General features: G+C 36.4%; 1 protein-coding gene across 1 annotated transcript; it reads right to left on the bottom strand.

Moving 5' to 3' along the window:
• Nucleotides 1-1,606: 1,606 nt before the first annotated feature.
• On the bottom strand, nucleotides 1,607-2,539 carry LOC125393560 (olfactory receptor 4C12-like). Its single transcript, XM_048424108.3, has one exon. It carries the CDS (start codon nucleotides 2,537-2,539, stop codon nucleotides 1,607-1,609), a length of 933 nt encoding a protein of 310 aa, XP_048280065.3.
• Nucleotides 2,540-26,629: the final 24,090 nt, after the last annotated feature.

The following is a 26,629-nucleotide window of genomic DNA, read 5'->3' as shown; positions in this document are numbered from 1 at the left end:
CTCTTTCCCACCTCTCCTTTTGCCACCAGATACCCATCACACATCTTCACTCAGAAAAAAGCAGGCCTCCTGGGAATTTCAATCAAACATGGTAAAATATGCTATTATAAGATCAGGCATGTACTATCACATAAAGGCTGGATAAGGCCACTCAGTAGAGAAGTAAAGGCTCCAAAAAATATCAGCAGAAACCTCTGCCTCCACTGTTATGAATGCCACAATAACACCAAGCTACCATATCATAATATATATATATATATATATATATATATATATATATATATATATATATATATATATATGCAGAGGACCTAGGCATGACCTTTACAGACTTCCCGATTTCTGTGCACCCCCATGAGTTCTGGTCGATTGGTTCTGTGAGCCATGTTCTAGTAGTGCTCCTCAGCCCTGTGCTTCTTCTGATCCTTCCTCCCACTCCTCTAAAGAACTCCTCAAGCTTTGCCTAAAAACAAAACTTTTGCTTTTCTTGACTATGGGACTCTTCATCTGCTCCCATTAGTTGAAGTCTAGGCTCCATTGGTCCCAGACACTGTGCCGGCAGGGTAAGCTGTAGGTCGAAGGTTTTGAGTCTGGGGTGGAATCCCAATTCCTCCAACTAAGGCCTTGCTTGATTACAGAATTTGGCTGGCTCAGCTCCTTGTCCTCTATAACTAGGAGTCTTTGCTAGTGTTACTCTAGTAGATTCCATGGAGTTTCCTTGAAATAGATTTTTACATTGCCCCTAAAAGCCCCCACAAGTCCAGGCTTTCTCTCAGTATTTATTCCCCAACCCACTTGATCCATTCAGTTTCCAACCCTTCTTGACCAGAGTCTATCCACTAAATCTATTCTATGTCCCCTTCAAAGGGAGACCAATTGCATCCCCACTTAAATCGTGCTTGTTATTTAGCTTTTTTAGGATTGTGAACCATAACATGATTATCTTCTACTTTACAGCTAATATCTACTTATAAGTGAGTACAATTCAGGAATGTTCCTACAAACAATGACATGCATTCAGTTACATTCAAATAGGTATTTAGAAAGCTGCGGAGATCGATGGAGAGTTATTATAAGAATCACTACTGTTTTTAAACATTTTCTAGTAAAGCATTAAATGGAAAGGTCTAGAAATAATTTATAAATTGAAACTGCATTACCTTCTTTCCATGTGAAAAAAACTTCATATCATCCCACTAGGTCTAACATAAGACATAATTTTATACTGGTCCATCATATTCACATTGTGCATTCTAATTGCTTCCAGTACTTAAGTAGTTACTGAGGTGTCAGCATGGACTGTAATGGTATCGCAGTGCTTGTATTTGAATAACCCTGATTTCAACAAACAATGGTCACAAAATACAAGTATTATTTAATATACCTGCATAATAATTTATTTTATAACTAGTTGTATTTGACTTTTTATTGTATTGTGTTCAATTGAAAAAATTAATTAATAACAGATATATCTATACAGAGATACATGCATGTAGAGTTTAATAGTATTAATGCTTTTAGGCTACAATGAAGGTCTAGAAATTTATTTCTCATATATCAGAGGCAGTATTGTGGAAGAATACAAAAATGAAATATTCATATTAAATCATTTATTATCCAAGATTGAATTCTTTCTTAGTAACATTCGAATTGCATTTTTAACCTCTGTATTTCGTACAGTGTAGATAATTGGATTTAACATGGGAGTGACAAGTGTATAAAACACTGCTATGGCTTTATCCAGATGAAAAGTTGTCACTGGTCGCAAATATGTATAAATACATGGCACAAAGAACAAGACCACAACTGTGATATGGGAGCCACAGGTAGAAAGAGCCTTTTTCCTCCCAGTAGAGCTCTGTGTCCTCAAGGAGCACAAAATGACCACATAGGACATCAGCAGTATAGTGAAGGTGATCACAGGGATTACACCACCATTGGCAGCAACCAGGAGACCAAGGATGAATGTGTCAGCACAGGCCAGTTGTAGTAGGGGGAAGATGTCACAACAAAAATGGTCCATGACATTAGGGCCACAGAAAGGAATCCATAGAGTTACAAGTATCTGCCCAAAAGAGTGGAGAAAACCCGTTATCCAGCACACCCCTGCTAGGAAACAGCAAGTGCGGTGGTTCATCTTGGTCACATAGTGCAGAGGTCTACAGATAGCCACATAGCGGTCATAGGCCATGACCACAAGTAGGACAATCTCTGAAGCTCCTAAGAAATGTTCAACAAAAAGTTGCATCATGCAACCATTGAATGAGATGGATTTTGTCTCTGATAGCAAATCTGCCAGCATTTTAGGAATGATAGAAGAGGAATAGCATGCATCTATCAGAGATAAAATTGCCAGAAAGAAGTACATTGGGGAGTTCAAAGTCTGGCTACAGACTATGGTCCCAACAATGAGCAGGTTTCCTGTGACAGTGACAATGTAGGTGATAAGTAACATCAAAAGTAAAATTCTCTGCAGCTGGGGGTTCTGTGTCAGTCCCATGAGGATGAATTCAGTCACATTCATTCTGTTTTCTCTCATTTGAATGCTGCTAGAGAGTTCAAATGATGGGTTAACCTAGAAATAAAAAGTCCCCATAGAAAACTTGAAGAGAAACTTGCCTTACTTTCTTATGTGAGAAAATCATTTTAATAAAAATGGCAATTATGTTTCATGTATATAGAAGAGAAGAAACATGCTATTTCATCTATTTTATAAAACATTAGAAAAAAATTCAACAACTTTGAAGGATGCTGAAATCTTCTTACATGTGGTCAATAGACAATTTTTTCAAAAAAGAATCACACAAGTCACATGCTTTTTCTCTGTCTTCACCATGGGTTTTTCTGTCACTATTAACTATTGTCACTAATAAACAAATTAGGTGTTTATTTTAATATGAGCTCAAGCAGAAACAAAAAAATGCTATTAGAGAATTTCAGATAAAACTCTCAATTTCAATCCCACACAGTTAAATAGTATAAGCCTATTTATCAATTTAAAATTAATTTAAAAGAATCAGAATAGTCATGGAGTATATATACTATTGTATGTTTGTGTGTGTAAGAGAAAACTTGTTTAGATGGAGTATAAATTTAATATGTGTTTACTAACCAGATTTGTTTAGAAATTTTTACAGTAATATTCAATATTTATTGTCTATTATATTACATACTACATATTATTATCCATTGTATCTGTCCATCTATGATGTGAAGCTTACACACATACACACACACACATACACACACACATATATGTATATATATATATATATATACCAGTTAAAAATAAAGTCTATTTGAATTGAATATGATAAGTCAAAAATAGAATTACATAGATGTTAGAGTACAGCACCTAATGCAAGAATTAGAGAAAAAAATTGTGGAGTCTTAGGAAAAACCATTACTTCAAACAAAAAAAAGTCTTCATTGAGTGGGAATGTATATCTAGATTGGAAGTGAGTAAGGAAGGAGCTAAGAATACACTTACTATAAAGCTCCAGACAGAAATATCAGAAGGGGGAATCCCAGTGGCAGGAGCAGAGGTCATGTTCAGTGAGAAAAGTGAGTTAGTGCTAGATCTTTCATGGTTTTATAGGCCATATTCAAGAATGTGATTTTATTCTAAATGACAAGTCAAGCATGCAGAAGAACTGGCATATTCTGACTTACCTTTTGTTCAGATGGCTCTAACCACTCTTTGAAGAATAAGATATAGAAGAACAAGAGGAGAAGCAAGAGACTCGTTGAGATGTTAGGGTCAGGATTCCATCGAAATGGTGGTATAAGTAGAAATAATTATTTGCATGGGATATAAAAAATGAAATATGCTAAAATACCCAAAGATTTATTTATACTACCACCCAAAAAAGAATATTGGTACATTGTCATGTGTACAGACCTCAGCTAGAAGACTCAGCATTTGTTTGAGTGCTTGTCAAGAGACAGACTCAGTTATATTTTTATCAATAGTAATTTGTATAGTATTATCCATATTTAGTAAATAAAATAACTGAGTCTTGGAGAATTTAAGGAAGTTGTTCAATTTCACTTGAGAGACTATATCCCTAGCTTTACCCTGAAAAGTATATAAATTGTATTTGACTTTTATACTTTAAATATATTCTGTATATTGAAGGTACCTTACTTTAGCAAAGGTAAATTTGAAAGAGAGCAAATTTTGCCCAAATGTATGTGAAAAAATTATCAGCATCAGATGATATACATTTATAAACATTTTATAGATAATATGTCAACACTTATGAAAGTAGTAACATTGTCGCACATAATTATCTTTCAAACACAAATGACAAATAAAATTTTCTGGCACAAGTAATGTTTATTATAGGAATAGTTACTCTGCTACTCTTCTCTTTAAAACCATATTTTCCTACTTTATTACTCACCAGGCTCTCTTCTCCAAACACAAAAAGGAAATCTCTACTTGTTAGTTACCTGTTTAATTCCTCCAAATGTTTTTTATACAAGAGATACATTGGAATGTAAGACTAGGAAATTGTAATTCAACCGACAAGTCCTGAAGAAGTTATTTAAAATTCTCATTTTGTTGAAACACAAATGACTTACTTCCTGTGACAAGAGAGTTAGAATTTGGGAGTATGAGGCTCTAATCAGTTCCTGAATGTTATCAACTCAGATTATTGTGGCTTTTGTCAAGAATAACATTCTTGGATTTGGCTCCTTTCTGATACAATTCTGAAAGATGCAGCTTTGATCAATCATCATGTGTTTGCTCCTCTCTCACACAGCAGTACATGTAGAACTACCTGACTACTTTTCCAAAGAGAACTCGCTCAGTAGAAACAAATTCCATATATGTTAGAAAGGAATTGAAAACATTACTAAGCATTACTAAGCAACCAATAGTTCAAAGGTCATGTCATCAAACTCACTTTGTAAAAAGTCATTCGTTTCTGCCTTGAGGAATTAAAAAGACAAAATCTTTTTGTTGGTAGACATAAGCTCACTGCTTTATTATTGAAGTCATCTATTTGTGACATAAATTGTAATTGTGTAATTTTGCATAGACAAATTGTGGGAAATGAAAACAAGGCTGCCAATTTATGTTATCATCTCTGTTTAATATTTTTCTTAACAATATGTTATTCCCAGTAAAGAAGCACAATTTAAAGAAATTTTCAATGACTTTCCATTATTCCTTTCTTATCATTTGCTTTATTTTTGCAGTTACAGAAACACATTATGGACCATTTAAGTGCTATGAAAATTTAGCCCACTTGCCTTTTTAAACAATATCAATAATTTGTTAAGTTGTAAACTCTAGTTTAGAAAATAGCTATTAGTATAAGTTACTTTTTCTGTTTAACCAATGGGAAAAGAAATCAGGAATGGAGGGTTACAATTTTGTTTTCCAGCACAAACATTTACTGAAGAACAGATCTAAAGAAAATAAATTCATTCCTCTATGGCCTATGTCTTGTTCTTTACTTTGTTCCACAAAACCTGTGATTATCAACTTACCTACATCAATGGTCAGCATTAGCCTTTCTCATACCACCTTCCAAATATGAACAATGTTTCTGAATCTGATTCATGGAGTTAGAAGGGGAAAAAGGATTTTAGAAACACTTGGGAATTTGAAATATATCACCTTCTCAGATTCCTCTGAGAATATCTTACTTCTACTATCAGGAGAATTATAATCACCAATTTAATTATTTTTTTAAATAAGTTAATAACATACTATTAGTCTTCCATTTCTCATATGCTCTAGACACACTATTAAATGAAAACTGATTCATCATGATTTATTTTTAAGCCACTTTCATATTAACTACATAATTAACTCATAGATAAAATTCCTTATTTACAACCTTAGTAAGGTTTATTTCACTTGCTCAGGAAGGTCTAAAATGACCTATAGAATAGCAATCCACTTTATTCACTTTCTTTGAGATCTTTCTAAATTAAGTCCTCTCCAAAATACATAATCTCTGGAAGTTGTTGGGCCTCTTTTGTCTTGTTTGTTTGTTTGTTTTGTTTTCCTATTTGATTATGCTCTCCTGGATCTATTCAAGTAACCGGACTACAGAGTCAGGCCACCACACTCAGCTCATGTCTGAAATTTCATACTCTTTTACTATGAGTTACATGGCAGTCAATTTTATCTGTAAACAAAAAAGAAATAATAAAATATAAAGTTGTGACTATTGGTAATTAAGTGAAGTTTGACATATTATCTAATGTGTTCTTTATAATATAAAAAGAATTCAAGACCAAGGGAAAGAATATTCCTAAAATGAAACATTAATATAATAGTAGAATTGAAACCTAAATATGTCTTGATCATAAACACTTAACCTATCATACAGATTTCACATCACATTTAAAGCTTTTTAAAAATTTAAGCACAAGGATGCCAGAGTTTGATCTCTGAATTAAAAATAAATACTGACACATAAAATATTACTGATTGTCAACTGAGTAAATATTTTGAAAAAAATCTAATTCATTGTCTTTATATTGTATTAAGAGAATCAAAGACCTTAAATGGAACAAAGTTTATGATCCAAAAATTAAACTTCCTGGAATGTTTGTTGGCCATTTTCTTGGTTGATAGTGATGAAGTGTACAACCCACTATGAACAGAGCCACCCCTAGGCTTATGGTCCTGGGTTGTAAAAAATAGTGTGTTGAGAAAGCAATGAAGAACAAGCCAGCAAACAGAGTTCCATTCTTGCATAATGTCTGCTCTCATTTCTTCTTCAAGTTCTTTCTTCAATTCCTGCCCTGATGTCCCTTCATGATGGAATTGATAATTCTGAGATGAAATAAGCGCTGTCTTCCTCAGTTTGCTTTTTGTCACAACCAGTCATATGCAAATAGAAACTAAACTAACAAGATATCCACATATATAAGCAAAACCACACCCATTTCTCATCATATATTAAAGGAATACAATGTGTGTGTGTTTCCCTTCTTTGGTGTTTGCTACTGTGAGGTGTGAGATTATCTGTTGCCTATGTTTCTGTGGGTACAGCTAACTTTCTAGAGCTGGAATTTTCTTTCTAGTACTTTCAGTAAGGCTGGATTTCTGAATAGGTTTTGTTTAAATTTTTTTTCATGGAATATCTTGTTTTCTCCATCTATCATGATTGAAAGCTTTGCTGAGTATAATAATCTGGCCCTCCATCTATGGTCTTTTAGTGTCAGCAGCTGTACAGGACCTTCTGGCTTTCAGAATTTCCATTGAGAAGTTGGGTGTAATTCTGATATATAAGCCTTTATATGCTACTTGACCCTTTTCTTTTGCATTGCTTAATATTCTTTCTTTATTCTGTATGGTTAGTGTTTTAATTATTATATGGTAAGGGGATTTTTTTGTTCCAGTCCATTTTCTGTTTTCTAAGTTTTTTGAACCTTCAAAGTCATACCTTTTTTTTTAGGATAGAAAAGTTTTCTTCTATGATTTTATTGAATATATTTTCTGTGCCTTTGGTCTGGAGGTCTTGTACCTTTTTATATACCTATTATTCTTAGGTGTAGTCTTTTCATGGTGTTCCAGATTTTCTTGTTGTTTTGTGTTAAGGATTTGTTGGGTTTAACATTTTCTTTGAACTATGAATCTATTTCTCTACTGTATCTTCAACTCCTGAGATTCTCTCTTCCACCTCATGTAATATGTTTCTTATTCTTTCATCAGTAGTTCCTGTTCATTTACCCTGATTTCCCATTTCCAAAATATCTTTCAGTTTGTGTTTTCTTTCTTGTCTCTACTTCAATTTTCAAGTCTTGAACTGTTTAAACTGTTTCACCTGTTTGGGTGTACTTTCTTGCTTTTCTTAGATCTCTTTACAAGATTTGTTGATTTTTTTCATTTTTTGTTTGTTTTTTTCTTCAATTTCTTTAAGGGAATTTTTCATCTCTTTAAGGGTCTCTGTCTTCTTCATAAAGTTATATTTAAGGATGTTTTCTTCTGCCTCTTCTGCCTTTGGATGTTCAGGTCTTCCTTTGTTGGACCACTAGGTACAAATGTTGTCATATTATTTTTTAGGTTGTTTAATGTATTCTTGCATTGGAACCTATTCATCTCTTCCTCCAAGGAATGCAGATTAAGTCTCTGCTTCAGGGGATCTTTCTTCCTGGAATTAGTGCAAGTGGAGTTTATGGCTTAGGTAGTCTCTCTTCCTCCTTATGTAGGTGAGACCATGCTTTGGGTAGTTGATGATGCAATTCTGGAAACTCCTCTCCAGGGGCAGTCAGGGTCAAAACTCCCATGGTCATAAATGTAATTGGGGATGGTTGCAGGTATGGAGAGGCTAATCTGAGGGGTCTCTGGGGTGTGGTGGTTGGTGGTGGAGCACAGGATGTTCCTCCATGGGTTACGTCCTGGAAAGCAATGCCCTCAAGCTAGAAACCAACACACTCACCTCTCCAAGGGCAGTCAGGACCAAGGCTGCAGTGGTCAGAGATGTTGTGGGGGATGGTGATAGCTATAGTGAGACTCTTCCACTGCTCCAGTGAAGTTTCTGGAGTTTCACTGGGGGGGCATTGGATGTGGCTCAGGGAGAAATGATCTAGAGAGCTGTGCCCTCAATCTGGGAACCCAAACACTCTTTTCTCCAGGGGTAGTCAAGGATACAACTGCTATGGTCTCAGATCCAGTGGAGGATGGTTGCCAGTGTGGGGATACTGCTCCCAGATCTCTGAGCCTTCACTGAGTGTGGGTGGGGCTTATAATCAGCCACAAGGGGCTATACCCTATAAAGTAGCACCATTAAAAACACAGACAACATATTCCTCTTTTTGGGTCTGGCTTACCTCACTCAGTAAAGCGTTTTCTATTTCCATCCATTTGCATGCAAAATTCAAGATGTCATTGTTTTTTACCGCTGAGTAAAACTCTAGTGTATATATGTTCCACACCTTCTTTAACCATTCTTCTATTGAGGGGCACCTAGGTTGTTTCCAGGTTCTGGCTATTACAAATAGTGCTGCTATGAACATAGTTAAACAAATGCTTTTGTGGTATGATAGGGCATCTCTTGGGTATATTCCCAAGAGTGGAAAGGTCTTTGAGCCTATTATTCAAGATCCTAGAAAAGCTAAATAAGAAGGTGAACCTGAAGAAAATCATGTACTTATCCTCCTGGAGATTGGAAATAGACAAGAGTCCCAGGTAACCTCGAGTGCATGGGGGGGTGGGTGGGAAGGTTGTTGGAAGGGGAGAGGGTTAGAGAGAAGGGAGTAGGGGAGGAATGGGGAAAACTCGGGGGACTGAGATGGGGGGAGGGAGGAAGGATGAATATGGGATCAGGGAAGAATATATCTCAACTAAGGGAGTCATTTTAGGGTTTACAAGAGACTTGATTATAAATGGGATCCCAGGTCCAAGGAGAGATCCCCAGATTGTTCTCTGGACAGAGGAGAGGGTGCCTGAACCGGCCTTGGCCTATAACCATACTGAGGAAGATTTTGCTTATCACCATAGATCCTTCATCCGACGATGGATGGCGATACAGACAGAGACCCACATTGGAGCACCGAACTGAGCCCCCCATGGTCCAAATGAGGAACAGAAGGAGGAAGAACATGAAAAAAAAACTCAGAACCGCGAGGGGTGCGATCACCCACTGATACAAGGGGACTGATCTAATGAGAGTTCACCACCAAGGCCAGTTGGACTGGGACTGAACGAGGACGCGATCCAACCAGATTCTCTGAATGTGGCTGGCCCGGAGCCTTTCTGAAAAGCCATTGACAATGACACTGGGACTTGTTTCCTCTGCATATACTGGATTTTTGGGATCCAGTCTGTTTGGATACTCACCTTCCTGGACCTGGAGGGAGGAGGGAGGAACTTGAACTTCCCACAGGGCTGGAAGCCCTGACTGCTCTTAGGGATGGAGAGGGAGGAGGAGGAGGAGGGGGGAGTGGGAGGTTATTGGGAGGAGGGGCAGAAATGGAAACTTTCATAATTTAATAAACTTTGAAAAAAATAATAATAAATAAAAAGTTAAAAAAAACACAGACAACAGATAACTTACATCTTACATCAGCAAACCCAAAAGAAGAGAAATATATAAACACTACCACCAAAAAATGATAGGAAGTAACAACCATTGGTCATTAATATCTCATAATATCAGTGGTCTCAATTCACCTATTCTTTTTTAAGGTTAACAGAATAGATAGTAAAACAGATCCATTTTCTGCTACATATAAGAAATAAGAAACACACCTCAAAATCAAAGAAAGGCATTAATTCAGAGTAAAGGATTGAGTAAAGGTTTTCCAATTAAATGGACCTAAGAAAAAAAGTAGAAGTGGCTATTCTAATATCTATCAAAATATATTTCAAACTAAAATCACTCAAAAGAGACAGAGAAGGATATTTAATACTCATCACAGGAAAAATTCTCAGGGTAAAGTCTCAATTCTGAACATCTGTGCCCCAAATAAAAGAGCACCAAGATATATAAAAGAAACATTACTCAAGTTTAAATCAAATTTCCAACCTCACATGCTAATTGTACGAGAAATGATCAACTCACTCTCACAAATGGACATGCCTGTCAGACAGAAAGTTAACAGAAATAACAAAGAACTAACAGATGTTTTTTGTTGCTGTTGTTGTTGTTGTTGTTGTTAGGAGGCTGCTAGTTCATCCTGGCTGACCAGAACCAAAATAATCACACAGAAACTATATTATTTAAATCACTGCTTGGCCCATTAGCTCTAACTTCTTATTGGCTAACTCTTCTATCTTAATTTAATCCATTTCTAGTAATCTGTGTATTGCCATATGGCTGTGGCTTACTGGGTAAAGTATTGTCTGGCTCTGGTAGGGCTACATGGCTTTTCTAAACTCTGCCTTCCTTCTCCCAACATTCAGTTTAGTTTTTTCCCACCTACCTATATTCTACCTTTCACAGGCCCAAAGCAGTCCTTTCGTAACTAATGATATTCACAGCATACAGAGGGTAATCTGACATCATTGCCCCTTGTCTGTTTAAATACCAAGGAAGAGTTTAACTATAACATAACAAAATATAACAAACGTATATCAAGCAAGAATTATAGTTACAACATTTATATCTACTTTATCTTGTATCATAATTAAGGAAAGTTATAACTATAAATTCTTCAACTCCATCAGAATCCAGAAGGATATAATATTACCTAAGTAAACAGGAAGTTCATTGTAAGCAACTTCCAAAACTTTAGAATTGACAGAGACATCTTGCTGTCTGAACAGCTACCCAAAGTTCTTCTTTACCATTGGGACATCCATCTTCAGCCTACAGGCCCATGGTATCCAGTAGACTTTTCCATAAATCAGGAAATTTCAAAGACATCTTGGCCTATATTGACAGTTTGTCAGTCACTTTCTTCTGTGTTCTGCATAATGTCTAGCAGACTCTTTCATAAATCAGGGTCCCCAAAGGATCATCTTACCTTTAGGAAAGTTCAGCAGTCATTTCTCTGTGGGTCCTGAATGTCCAGTTCATCAAGCTGTCCAGGCAAGAACAGTTTCTTGCCCAAATGGCTAGCAAACTCCATAAGGAGCTTCTTCAATGCCCATCTTCCTCTTTAAGTAATCGGTGCTGTCAGGAGCAGCTGTGTTTTATTTTCATGAAGTCCTAAATTCTTAAATAACTTAAACACCATATTCTATAGTTTTTGAAAGGTTTGAAAAAAATACCTATCTACCTGAAATACATATCTGTACATCTAGAAAATCTAATTAACATAACTACAAGATTGACTATTATACATGGTTATCTATTAACCTATATTTAATCTAGAGCAGAAATATATATACATATATATTATATAGTATAACAAAATTGACCTTAAATTTGTATCAATAAACCAATATCCATACCATTGCAAATCTCTATAGCATATCCCCCTTTAAATGTAAACAAACATTTTTCGAAAATATTTGGGAATATGGGCATAGTACTGTCTGAACCTCTTCCTGCTGTTTATTGAGCAAAGTAATTTTTGAGAGGTATTCAAGGCAACCTTTGAGGGGCTCTTGGTTCATCAAACCACATTAGTCTGGGAGAATTCCTCAGATTCTCATCTTTGGTGGAAACAAAAGAAGAACCTCTTTCTCAAAGCAACATACCCTTAGGCCCAAATTCTGAAGTCAAGGAACCTTTAAAATATCTATACTAATTTAGCTTAGCAGTCCATAAAATGAAATGTCTCTCTTTACTTAGCTCATTCACAGTCATAAAATTCAAAGAAAACACAATAATATACATAATCCAGACTCTGTGTATAGTCCATCTCTACATGGCTTATTTTCATTTTATTCCTTTAATCTATGACTATCTGTATTATCTCTTTAAAGACTTTACCATTTTTTAATTTTAATACCATTTAATTATTTTTATACCTATCTAATTTTTTTCCTCTCTCAAGCCTATGTACATTTTTTAAAAAACACACTATGTCTCATTTAGAGGTCTTTTTCATCTGAATTTGTCTTATTGTATATTTGTAATTCTTTATTGTCCAGGAGTTTTTTTTGAAATGCTAAACACTTCTTAAAAACTTAAGCTGTGTCATTACTAGAGTATATATAGTACTCTCTGCTTGCTTCACACAGTCCAACGTGGTGGAAGTCTGAAAGCCACCATTTCAAAGTAGAGTGACTTTTTTTCTACTACTGCTGACTCAGGAAATCCTCTCTTAAGGGAACCGCAGCTCTGCTTGCTTCTAGCAAACAGAGCCTACCCAAGAAAATGCTGCGACCAAACCATGCTTAACTCTGTTCTTTTGTGTCTAGGATTCCTCTTTAAGGTTTTTCAGGTTTCGCATCAATTTAGTCCACAATGTTGTGCCAATTTGTTTTTATAGGGTTGCTTGTTCTTCCTGGCCACCCAGAACCAAGATAATCATACACAAACTATACTATTTATCTCTGCTTGGTCCATTAGCTCTAACTGCTTGTATGCTAACACTTCTATCTTAATTTAACCCATTTATAGTAATCCGTGTATTGCCACGTGGCTGTGGCTTACTGGGTAAAGTATTGTCTGGCTCTGGCAAGACTATATGACTTATGTAAACTCTGCCTTCCTTCTCCCAACATTCTGTTTAGTTTTTCCCCCACCTACCTATATTCTGCCCTGAACAGACCCAAAGCAGTCCTTTATTAACTAATGATATTCACAGCATACAGAGGGAAATCTCACATCAGATGATATAACTCAAATGTATGTAACAGATATCTATAGAACATTCCATGGAAACAGACATAAATATATCTACTTCTCAGTAGCACCTCATTGAACCCTCTCTAAAATTGACTATATACTCAGTAACAAAGGAAACTTCAACAGATAAAAAAAAATTTGGAGCAATCCACTGTATCTTCTCAGATAACCATGACTTAAAGGTAGAATTCAACAACAATACTAATTACAGAAATCCTCCAAACTTATCAAAATTTAACAATGCTCAACTGAATCACTCCTGGATCAAGGAACAAATAAATAAATTAAATATTTCCTAGAATTCAACGAAAATGAATGCACAACATACCTAAACAAATAAGCCACTATGAAAACAGTGCTAAAAGAAAAGTTCATAGCACAAAATGCCTACATAAAGAAAATGGAGAAATCTCACACTAGAAAGTAAACAGTATTGAAAGCTCTAGAATAAAAAGAAACAGAGTCATCCAGGAGGAACAGATGACAGGAAATAATCAATTAAGGTATGAAATAAATAAAAACCCAACAAAACAGTATAAAAATCAATGAAAGAAAGAGCTGTTTTCTTTTCAGAAAATCAACAAGATAGATGAAGCCTTATGAAAACTAACCAAAGGTAGAGAAAGAATATCTAAATTAACAAAATCAAAAATGAAAAGGGGACATAACAACATATACTGAGGAATCCAAAGAATCAGTAGGTCATACTTTGAAAACCTATACTCCACTAAATTGAAAAATATAAAAGAAATGGACCAAGTTCTGGATAGGTACCACATATTATAACTAAATCAAGACCAGATAAACAATTTAAAGAGATCTTTAACCTCTAAGGAAATAGAATTCATCAAGGGTCTCTCAATGAAAACAAAATTCCAGGATCCAATGATTTCAAAGCAGAATTCTACAAGATCTTCCAAGAAGAGCTAATACCTATACTCATCATATTGTTCTACACAATAGAAACAGACAGAATGTTGCCAAGCTCTTTATGAGGCTACATTTACCCTATTACCCAAACCACACAAAGACTCATCTAAGAAAGAGAATTACAGACCAATCTCCCTCATGAACATTGATGTAAAAATACTCAATAAAATACTGGCAACTTGAATTCAAGACCATAACAAAAATTCATCCACCATGATCAAGTTGGTTTCATCCCAGAGATGCATGGATGATTCAACATACGAAAATCTGTCAAAGTAATTCACCACATAAATAAATTGAAACAGAAAACCATATGATAATCTCATGAGATGGTAAAAATGCTTTTGAAAAATGCACATTGCTTCATAAAAAAGATCTTGGAGAGATCAGAGATACATGGAATTTATCTAATCACAATAAAAGCAATATACAGCAAGCATACAGCCAATATCAAATTAAATAAAAAGAAACTTATAATGATTCCACTAAAACCAGGAACAAGGCAAACCTGTTCACTCTCAATATATATTCAGTATAGTGTTTGGAATTCTAGCTAGAGCAATAAGAAAACAAAAGGTGTTGGAGGAGGCTGCTTGTTTGTCCCACCTGCCCAGAACCAAAATAATCACATAGAAACTGTATTAATTAAATCACTGCTTGCCCGTTTAGCTCTAGCTTATTATTGGCTAGCTCTTATATATTAATTTAACTTACCTCTACTAATTTATGTATTGTCATGTGGCTGTGCCTTACTGGCTAAATTTCTGGTGTCTCTCTCCAATGGGTCTACATAGCTTCTCTTTGACCCTGCCTTCTCTCTCCCAGCATTCAGTTTAGTTTTTTCTGCCTAGATTTGTTCCCCTATAGCTCTACTATAGACCCAAAGTAGTTCCTTTATCAATCATTGGTAATCACTTAGGACGTATATTGTAAGCAACTTCAAAAACTCGAGAATTGACAGAGACATCTTGCTGCCTGAACAGTCACCCAAAGTTCTATGTCATTGTGGCATCCAATATTCATCTAACAGGCCTATAGCATCCATTAGACTTTTCCACAAAGCAGGAAATTTCAAAGACAGTTCTGCCTATATTGGCAATTTGTCAGTCACTTATTTTCTGTGTACTGCAGAATGTCTGGCAGACTCTTTAATGAAGCAAGAACCCCAAAGGATTGTCTCACCTTTAGGCAAGTTCAATGGCCATATCTCTGTGGGTCCTGCATGTCCAGTTCATCAAGCAGTCCAGGCAAGAGCAGTTTCTTGTCCAAATGGCTCACCAACTCCATAAGGAGCCTCTTCAATACCCATCTTTCTCTTGAAGTAATTGGTGCTGCCAGGAACAGATATGTTTCAGCTTCATGGAAAGTTCTAAATGCTTAAACATTTTAAATTTCAAAGCTTTGAAAGGTTTAAAGAATGCCTATCCGTCTCATATACATCTCTTTACATCTATAAAATCTAGATAACATGACTACAAGCTTGACTATTATAGGCGATTATCTAATTTCTTGAGATTTTTGTATATTTTGGAGATCAGTCCTCTGCTGATGTGGGGTTGATGAAGATCTCTTCCCATTCAGTAGGCTGCCTTTTTGTCTTATTGACTGTGTTATTTGCTTTACAGAGGCTTCTCAGTTTCATGAGACCCCATTTATTTATAGTGGCTTTCAGTGTCAGTACTACTGGTGTTATATGTAGGAAGTGTTCTCTTGTGCCCATGCATTGAAGGCGACTTCCCACTTTCTTTTTTTATCAGGTTCAGTGTGGTTGGATTTATAGTAAGGTCTTTAATTCATTTGGACTTGAGTGTTGTGCTTGAGAATAGATATGGACCTATTTTCTTTCTTCTACATGTTGATATCCAGTTATGCCAGTACCATTTGTTGAAGAAGCTTTCATTTTTTCCATTGTATAATTAATCAAAAATCAGTTGTTCATAGGTGTGTGGATTAATATCAGGGTCTTCAATTCTATTTCATTTGTCAATCTGTCTGATTTTATGACAATACTGGGAATTAACCTACCTCAGGACCCAACAACATCACTCTTGGACATATACCCAAAAGTTGCTCAATTTTACTAAAAGAACATCTGTTCAACTATGTTCATAGCAGCATTATTTGTAACAGTCAGAAATTAGAAACAACCTAGATGCCCCTAAACAGAAGAATGGATAAAGAAGATGTGGCACATTTACAAATTGGAGTAATACTCAGTGGTAAAAAATGATGACATATTGAAATTTGAATGCTAATGATGGAACTAGAAAAAAAAACATCCCGAGTGAGGTAACCCAGACTCAGAAAAAGGGAAATGGTATGTACTCACTCATAAGTATATACTAACTATAAAGTAAAGGATATTGAGCCTACAGTTCATGATCCAAGATAAGCTAGGTGAACCCTAAGAAAAACAAGCATAGGTTGGCCTGGAAATAGGAAATAGACAAGATCGCCTGACAAAATTAAAAGCAAGGGGGTTAGAAAAGAAGGAAGGATGGAAGAGAAAGAGAAGGGAAGATGGGGGAAAACTTGAGGGAAAAGGATAGATGAGATTGAGGGAGGACAAAGATGAGAGACAGAAAAGAGATGTTTTAATTGGGGAAGCCATTATGAGGTCGTGGCTTACTGGGAAGATTCTAACCCACATCCATCTCGGAGAGGAGAGCCATGGCATCTGCCTCATTGCCTTCCTCCCAGCATTCTGTTCTGTCTACTCCACCTATCTAAATTCTGCCCTATCAAAAAACCAAGGCAGTTTCTTTATTAACCAATGAAAGCAGCAGAAATACATAAGGACCTCCTACATTATACATGAAACATATTCAATTTTGTAAAATTATCAAGGTAGAAAGTCATCATGATCATTACATTTTTACAGAATTGTGAGCTAATACATAGGCCAGAAGAAATGTAGTTGGAAGAAATAAAAAAAAAAACATTTCGAGTTACTAGATTTATCTCATTTTTCGGCCAAATTGAAACCTGACAAGTTTTGAAAGAATTGATGACTTGAATTTGTTTAATGGATGCAATTGCCTAAGTCTCTTCAAGCTGAATTCAAGGAATTACTAATGCTTGTTTTAATCTAAGTGAGGTGTTTCTAAATCATATGGTGCTTAAAACAAGTCAAAATTAGAGTGTGCTTGCTTCATAAAGAGAAATATGTGGAGAATATTAGCATAATATATTGCCTACAAATATGCCAGATTCATGATTATTCTCTATAACCCAGACCTGGTACCACTCTAAAATAATAGGAAGAGACTATGTGTTTGTCACCTTTGAAGCAAAAGAAACATTTCACAGTACCCAAATCAAAAAAAGAACAACATGCAGTGCTAATGAAATGCAGAGCCAAAGAACTGTGAGGCTGTTTTTGTACTAAAAAAACCAACAAAATAAATTTATTTTTGCAAAGAAGTGGATTGTGTAAATAGGCTTGAATTGTTTGTACAATTTTTATATGCCAGATATGACATTCAAGCAATCCCCCAAAAAGGTGGAAGATAAAGTATACTGTAGAATAATCTTTTAAGGTGTGCTACATTTGTGTGATTTCTTTGGGACTTAAGGACTACAGGAACTGGGCAAGAGAGAAAACCTCAGTCAACAGGTGCAGGTATCACATAGCTGAAGGTGGAAAAGCACCTGACTACAACTGAAGCTGTAACTGCCTGTTGTCTCAACAAGAACTAACAGTAATATGTTTGTGTGGGGGTAAGGCAAATGGGAGAAGTTTGGTTGGGATGTTAGAAATATAGCACTCATGTATAAAGTTGGCCAAGAATTTTTATCTGAAAAGAATATATAAATGAATACATTTCAGAAATCATCTGCTATGCCATTGTTGGATTTCTATGCCTTTATCTCAGCTTCTTCAATTGTGTGGTTATGAATCTTGACTATACCACATAACTCTTGACTATGGTGCCTCTGTCCTGTTTATTTCTTCATAAAGTTTGAATGAGGTTTTCTCTCAATCTCATCCTCCATGCATGATATTCTCCTGCTGGGAGGGGACTATTGGCCATGCATTCTTCATGGTTTTCATGTGATTTAATTAGTTTGTAATTTCAATTTTTTTAATGCAATGATAGTGTTTATTAAATAAGGCAAAATGACAAAATGACAGAGTCTGAATTGGGCAGAATCATCAGCAAATGGTTTTAAGAGGGTTTTTTCTTTTTTAGTTTATCTAGAAGCATTCTTTTATTTATTTATTTATTTATTAAAAATTTCCACATCCTCCCCTCCTCCCACCTCTCTCCTCTCCCCTCCCCCCACCCCTCCTCCCCCTCCTTCTCTAGGCCAAAGAACAGTCAGGGTTCCCTATCCTATGGGGAGTCCAAGGTCTTCCCCACTCCCTCACAGGTCCAGGAAGGTGAGCATCCAAACAGAGAAGGCTCCCACAAAGCCCGTCCATGCAGTAGAATCAAAGCCCAGTGCCGTTGTCCTTGGCTTCTCAGTTAGCCTCCACCATCAGTCACATTCAGGAAGTCAGTTTGATCACATGCTCCATCAGTCCCATTCCAAATGGCCTTGGTGATCTCCCATTAGATCTGTCCCACCGTCTCAGTTGGTGAACGCACCCTTAGAGGTCCTGATTCCTTGCTCATATTCTCCTTCCTTCTGCTCCTCATTAGGACCTTGGGAGCTCACTCCAGTGCTCCAATGTGGGTCTCTGTCTCTATCTCCATCCATCACCAGATGAAGGTTCTACGGTAATATGCAAGATATTCATCAGTGTGTCTATAGGAGAAGGCCAGTTAAGGCACCCTTTCAGCTGCTGTTCAAGGAACAAGCTGGGGACATCTCCTTGGACACCTGGGAACCCCTCTAGAGTCAAGTCTCTTGCCAACCCTAAAATGGCTCCCTTAATTAAGATATATACTTCCCTGCTCCAACATCCACCCCTCCTTCATCCCAACCACCCTACTCCCTCAAGCTCTCCCCATTCTCCCCTTCTCCCTTCTTCCCCCATCTCCCCTTATCCCCTTCTCACCCCCACCCCGTGCACCCTACCCCTGCCTGGCAATTTTGTCAACTTCCAATATCCAGGAGGATAACTATATGTTTTTCTTTAGGTTCACCTTCTTATTTAGCTTCTCTAGGATCATGAATTATAGGCCAATGTCCTTTAATTATGACTAGAATTCACTTATGAGTGAGTACACACCATATTCATCTTTTTGGGTCTGGGTTACCTTACTCAGTAAAGTGCTTTCTATTTCCATCCATTTGCATGCAAAATTCAAGATGTCGTTGTTTTTTACCACTGAGTAAAACTCTAAAGTTTATATGTTCCACACCTTCTTTAATCCTTCTTCTATTGAGGGGCACGTAGGTTGCTTCCAGGTTCTGGCTATTACAAATAGTGCTGCTATGAACATAGTTGAACAAATGCTTTTGCAGTATGATTGGGCATCTCTTGGGTGTATTCCCAAGAGTGGAATTGCTGGGTCCTGAGGTAGGTCAACTCCCAGTTTCCTGAGAAGCTACCACACTTATTTCCAAAGTGGCTGCACAAGTTTGCACTCCCACTAGCAAGGGATGAGTGTCCCCCTTACTCCACATGCTCTCCAGCACAGGCTATCATTGGTGTTTTTGATTTTAGTCATTCTGACAGGTGTAAGATGATCTCTCAGAGTTGTTTTGATTTGCATTTCCCTGATCACTAAGGACGTTGAGCATGACCTTAAGTGTCTTTTGGCCATTCAAACTTCTTCTGTTGAGAATTCTCTGTTCAGTTCAGTGCCATATTTTTTAATTGGGTTAATTAGCATTTTATAGTTTAGTTTCTGGAGTTCTTTATATATTTTGGAGATCAGATCTTTGTCTGATGTGGGGTTGGTGAAGATCTTCTCCCAATTGGTAGGTTGACATTTCGTCTTAATGACAGTGTCCTTTGCTTTACAGAAGCTTCTCAGTTTCAGGAGGTCCAATTTATTAATTGTTTCTCTTATTGTCTGTGCTACTGGGGTTCTACATAGAAAGAGGTCTCCTGTGCCCATGTGTTGTAGACTACTTCCCACTTTCTCTTCTATCAGGTTCAGTGTGGTCAGATTAATATTGAGGTCTTTAATCCATTTGGACTTGAGTTGTGTGCATGGTGGTAGATATGGATCTAATTTCATTCTTCTACAGGTTGACATCCAGTTATGCCAGCACCGCTTGTTAAAGATGCTTTCTTTCTTCCATTGTATAATTTTAGCTCCTTTGTCGAAAATCAGGTGCTCATAGGTTTGTGGATTAATATCTGGGTCTTCAATTTGATTCCATTGGTCAACATCTCTGTTTTTGTGCCAGTACCAAGCTGTTTTCATTACTGTAACTCTGTAATAGAGTTTGAAGTCAGGGATGGTAATGCCTCGGGAAGTACTTTTATTGTATAGGATTGTTTTGGCTATCCTGGGTTTTTTGTTTTTCCATATAAAGTTGATTATTGTTCTCTCAAGGTCTATGAAGAATTTTGTTGGGATATTGATGGGGATTGCATTGAATCTATAGATTGCTTTTTGTAGAATTGCCATTTTTACTATGTTGATCCTCCCAATCCAAGATCATGGGAGATCCTTTCATTTTCTGGTATCCTCTTCAATTTCTTTCTTCAAAACCTTAAAGTTCTTGTCAAATAGATCTTTCACTTCCTTGGTTAGAGTTACCCCAAGATACTTTATACTATTTGTGGCTATCGTGAAAGGCGATGTTTTTCTGATTTCCCTCTCTGTATCTTTGTTCTTTGTGTATAGGAAGGCAACTGATTTTTTGGAGTTGATCTTGTATCCTGCCACATTGCTAATGGTGTTTATGAGCTGTAGGAGTTCTTTGGTAGATTTTTTGGGGTTGCTTATGTACACGATCATATCATCTGTAAATAACGAAAGTTTGACTTCTTTCTTTCCAATTCGAATCCCCTTGATCTCCTTATGTTGTCTTATTTTTATTGCTATAACTTCAAGCACTGTATTGAAGAGGTATGAAGAGAGTTGACAGCCTTGTCTTGTTCCTGATTTTAGTGGGATGGATTTGAGTTTCTCTCCATTTAATTTAATGTTAGCTGTCAGCTTGCTGTATATTGCTTTTATTATATTTAGGAATGAACCTGTATCCCTAATCTCTCCAAGACCTTTATCATAAAGAGGTGCTGAATTTTGTCAAATGATTTTTCAGCATCTAATGAAATGATCATATGGTTTTTTCCTTTTAGTTTATTTATATGAGGGATTACATTAATAGGTTTTCGTAAGTTGGGCCAGCCCTGCCTCTCTGGGATGAATCCTACGTGATCATAATGTATAATTTCTTGGATGTGTTCTTGGATTCCGTTTACCAGTATTTTATTGAGAATTTTCGCATTGATGTTCATCAGTGAGACTGGTCTGTAATTCTCTTTCTTGGTTACGTCTTTGTGTGGTTTTGGTATCAGGGTGACTGTAGCTTCATAAAAGGAGTTTGGCAATAACTCTTCTGTTTCTATTTCGTGAAACACATTAAGGAGTATAGGTATTAGCTCCTCTTTGAAGTTCTGGTAGAATTCTGCATTGAAACCATCTGGCCCAGGGCTTTTTTTGGTAGGGAGGTTTCTGATGACAGCTTCTATTTCCCCATAACTTACAGTTCTATTTCAACTGTTCACCTGGTCTTGATTTAATTTTGGTATATTGTATTTATCTAAAAAAGTGTACATTTCTTCCTCATTTTCCAATTTTTGTGGCATACAGACTTTTGTAGTAAGATCTAATGATTCTCTGAATTTCCTCTGTGTCTGTGGTTATGTCCCCCTTTTCCTTTCTGATCATATTAATTTGTGTGTTCTCTCCCTGCCGTTTGATTAGTTTGGCTAGGGGTTTGTCAGTCTAGTTGACTTTTTCAAAGAACCAGTTTTTTGTTTCATTGATTCTTTGGATTGTTTTTTGTGTTTCAATTTTGTTGATTTCAGCTCTCAGTTTTATTATTTCCAGTCTTCTACTCCTCCTGGGTGAGTATGCTTCTTGTTTTTCTAGAACTTTCAGGTGTGCTGTTAAGTCTCTAATGTGTGCTTTCTCCATTTTTTTTTAATGTGGGCACTTAGTGTTATGAACTTTCCTCTTAGCACTACTTTTATCATGTCCCATAGGTTTGGGTATGATGTGTATTTGTTTTCATTGAATTCAAGGAAGACTTTAATTTCTTTCTTTATTTTTTCCTTTACCCAGGGGTGGTTCAGTAGTTGACTGTTCAGTTTCCATGAGTTTTTAAGCTTTCTGGGGGTTAGAATTGTTGTTGAATTCTAGCTTTATTCCATGGTGATCCGATAGTACACAGGTGGTTACTACAATTTCTTTGTATCTATGAATGTTTGCCCTGTTACCAATTATGTGATCAATTTTTGAGAGGGTTCCATGCGATGCTGAGAAGAAGGTATATTCTTTCCTGTTTGGGTGGAATGTTCTATAGATGTCTGTTAGGTCCATTTGGTTCATTACATCTGATAGTTCTCTTATTTCTCTGTTAAGTTTCTGTCTGGTTGACCTATCCATTGGTTAGAATGGAGTTTTGAAACCTCCTACTATTAGAGTGTGTGGTTTGATTCATGCTTTGAGTTCTAGTAATGTTTCTTTTACATAAGCGGGTGCTTTTATATTAGGGGCATAGATATTCAGGATAGAGACTTTCTCCTGATGAATTGTTCTTGTTATGAGTATAAAGTGTCCATTTCCATCTCTTCTGATTGATTTTAGTTTGAAATCAATTTTGTTAGATATTAGTATAGTGACACCTGCTTGTTTCTTTGGTCCATTTGATTGGAAAATCTTTTCCCAACCCTTTACTCTGAGGTAGTGTCTGTTTTTGAGTTTGCGGTGTGTTTTTTGTAGACAGCAGAATGTTAGATCCTGATTTTGTATCCATTCTCTTAACCTGTGTCTTTTTATAGGTGAATTGAGTCCATTGATATTAAGTGATATTAATGAGCACTGCTTGTTAACTCTGGTTATTTTTCTGGTGGTAGAGTTTGTGTGTTTCCCTTCTTTGAGCTGTGCTGGTGGAGGCTTGTCAGATGCTTGTGTTATTATGGGTACTATTGGCTTCCTTGGTTTGTGATTTTCCTTCTAGTATTTTCTGTAAGGCTGGGTTTGTGGCAACATATTGTTTAAATTTGTTTTTGTCCCTGAATATCTTGTTTTCTCCATTTACGGTGAATGCAAACTTTGCTGGGCATAGTAGTCTTGGCTTGCATCCATGGTCTCTTAGTGTCTGCAGCACATCTATCCAAGACCTTCTGGTTTTCATGGTTTCCATTGAGAAGTTAGGTGTAATTCTGAAAAGTTTCCCTTTATATGCTACTTGATCTTTTTCCTTTGCAGCTCTTAATATTTGTTCTTTATTCTATATGTTTTGTGCTTTGATTATTATATGATGAGCGGAGGCTTTTTTTGATCCAGTCTATTTGTTGTTCTGTATGCTTCTTGTACCTTCATATGAATATCCTTCTTTGGGTTGGGAAAGTTTTCTTCTATAATTTTGTTGAATATATTTTCTGGGCTTTTGAGCTGTAAATCCTCACCTTCTTCTACCCCTATTATTCTTAGGTTTTGTCTTTTCACTGTGTCCCAGATTGCCTGTATGTTTTGTGTTAAGAATTTGTTGGATTTGTTTTGTTCTTTAGTAAGTGAGTTTATTTCCTCTATAGTATGTTCAGTGTTTGAGATTCTTTCTTCTATCTCTTATATTCTGTTGGTAATACTTGTCTCTGTAGTTCCTGTTCATTTACCCAGATTTTCCATATCCATCCTTCCATCGGTTTGTGTTTTCTTCATTACCTCCATTTCATTTTTCAAGTCTTGAAACTGTTTCCCTTACCTGTTTGATTGCTTTTTCTTGTTTTTCTTGGGACTCTTTGAGAGATTTATTCATTTCATCTACCTTTTTGTTTGTCATTTCTATTTCTTTATGGCAGTTTTCACCTCCTGTTTAAGTTTCTCTATTTTCATAATGTTCCATTTAAAGTTGATTTCTTCTATTTCTTCTGGAGTAGGGTGTTGAATTCTTGTTTTGTGATCCCTGGATTCTGGTGATGTCATGTTGCCTTTCAGGTTTTTAGAGGAATTCTTGCATTGGCACCTGCCCATCTCTTCCTTCAAATGGAGCCAGGAGAGTCTTGGTGTCTTGGTCCAGTCTTTGCTGTGACTGATTTTCTGGGTGGATCTCCTCAGTCCAGGAGCATGAACTGTTCCTCTCTGGATGGAACTCCTCAGCACAGACACAGGTTCTTCTGGTAGTCCAAGGACACCACAGACAAAAGGGTGATCGTGGGGGCAGGGCAGGGTTGAGTGGAACACAGAAAACCCTGTGGTAGGAGCTGGGGGGGGCTGTGCTCTCTTCTGGGACAGTCCACCCCAGGATATTACACACTCACCCCTCTGGATGGAACTCCTAAGCACTGAAATAGGGATACCTGGTAGTCCAAGGACATCACAGACAAAAGGGCAAATGTGGGGGCAGTGCAGGGTCCAGAAGAACACAGAAGACCCTGCAGCAGGAGCGAGGCAGGGCTGTGCTCTCTTCCAGGACAGTCTGCCCTGGGATAGCACACACTCACCCCTCTGGATCAAACTCCTCAGCACTGAAACAGGGATACCTGGTAGTCCAAGAACACCACAGACAAATGCATAATTTCAAATATTTTTTTTTACCATTTTTCACAGTTTTTGTTTTCTTGCTGAACTTTTTCCATGTTTATTTTGTTAACCGATTTTGCTGATATTTTCCTTACTGTTAAGTTGTCACTATGTGCTGGATAAAGTCAATTGATTATTTATGTCTGTTTTCAGATTATTGATCATTTTACAGGATTTTAAAAATTATCCTCTGTCATTTTATCTTTTTAGGTATTTCTTTGTTTAGAAGTTTAAAAAATCACAGTCCTTTAAAGAAGTTGTATTGCCCTGATTTTCATATTTCTTACTTCTTTGTTCTGTGATTTGTTCAACTTTTGGCTAGTATTTTTAGGATGGTGAGTATAATATTTTTATTGGCAGTCTATTCTTATTTTGTCAATACAGAAGAACTTTTGAGTGCTTTTTATTAGAAAATATTTGATTATGAAAACATAGTCATAGGACAAGAAGGAAAAAAGTACCCAAAAACCTTGAGATGCTCCCTCTTGAACCTGATTGGCCACAGACCACACTTAAACACTAATTTCCAAACACAACATGCTTCTTTATAAAACATAGCAAAAAGACAAGGTTGCTGAAACTTTATTGGTCAAAACCAGCACCAAATAACTTTGCTGGTGTGAATTTTAAGAGGAAAGAGGGGAGGTCTGTGTTAGAATGAGCCTGAATTGGTTTAGAATTTCTAACTGGGTATGTCAATTGGGGCCAAATGAAATTTTTGATTACTGGCTCATGATATTTTAATAGTTGGATTTTGTGATCAGACTCAGGAATGAGTCAGGTGTAAAAAAGTGGGCCAAAAAGGGAATAAACCTCATTGGATAGCTTTAGGAATGCAATCTGACAGGTTTAGCAAGAGAGAGGGAACGGAGGAAGGACAAGGCCTATCAGAGCCATGTTTGCCATGCTCGAGCCTGGTAGAAGCTCTCAGAGCATCCAGTGCACTTTAGAAATGGATGATCAATGTGTGAAATTAACCAATGTGGCAAGTTGTGTGAGTGAGAAAATTAAAAACTTTCTTTCAACTCAAAAAAACCCACAGAAAATAAAGGGTTATTTGATGTAGGGTGGGCATCTAACTTATATGTGTATATGTGTGTGTGTGTATACATATATATACCAACAATGTATGTATATATGTGTTATATATATATCTATATACACACACACACACACACACAGACACACATATGCACACACATGTACATTGTTGGTTAGGTGAGGAGGTGGTAAAGATATTTTATCATTCTATATTTTCTTTCATGTGCAACATTCTTTTTTCTTTAAAACAGCATAATTTGTTTATACCCTCCCCAAATATTAACTCTTTTCTTTTTTAAATGTTCTTGGATTGCTGTTTGAGAATGTTTTACTAGAGCATCATGTTTAGGGACAGAACACTGTTGTGTAATGGACAGGACACAGCATCTCTGTAGAATTTAAGCAAATTGCTGTGTTCCCATCAAATGTAAGAGCAGATTTCTGTCACAATGAATTCTTCTGCATTTCTGCAAAATAAGTATATGCCTGGTTTTGGAAAACCTAGAACAAGAATTATCTTTAAATGAAAATATTTTATGACAAATATACGAAGATCAATATATATATATATGCATATATATATACATGTGAAATCTATTGGTTTTTGAGTAAATTTATCTTAACTTATTTATACAAATTCAAGTTTGAATGTTCTTTAAATTTCTCTGACTTCTAATTCATCAGCAATGATAAAAACAGAACAAGACAAAAAAGTTTAAATTTGACAAAGAACATAAAGGGTTTTATAGGAGTGTATGGAGAAAGAAAATCAAGGGAGAAATT

This window comes from Myodes glareolus, chromosome 7, assembly GCF_982192425.1.
Source record: "Myodes glareolus chromosome 7, mMyoGla1.1, whole genome shotgun sequence".
Lineage (NCBI taxonomy): Eukaryota > Metazoa > Chordata > Mammalia > Rodentia > Cricetidae > Myodes > Myodes glareolus.
The sequence above is the reverse complement of the archived record's forward strand: the minus strand, read 5'-3'. Positions and strand labels throughout refer to the sequence as shown.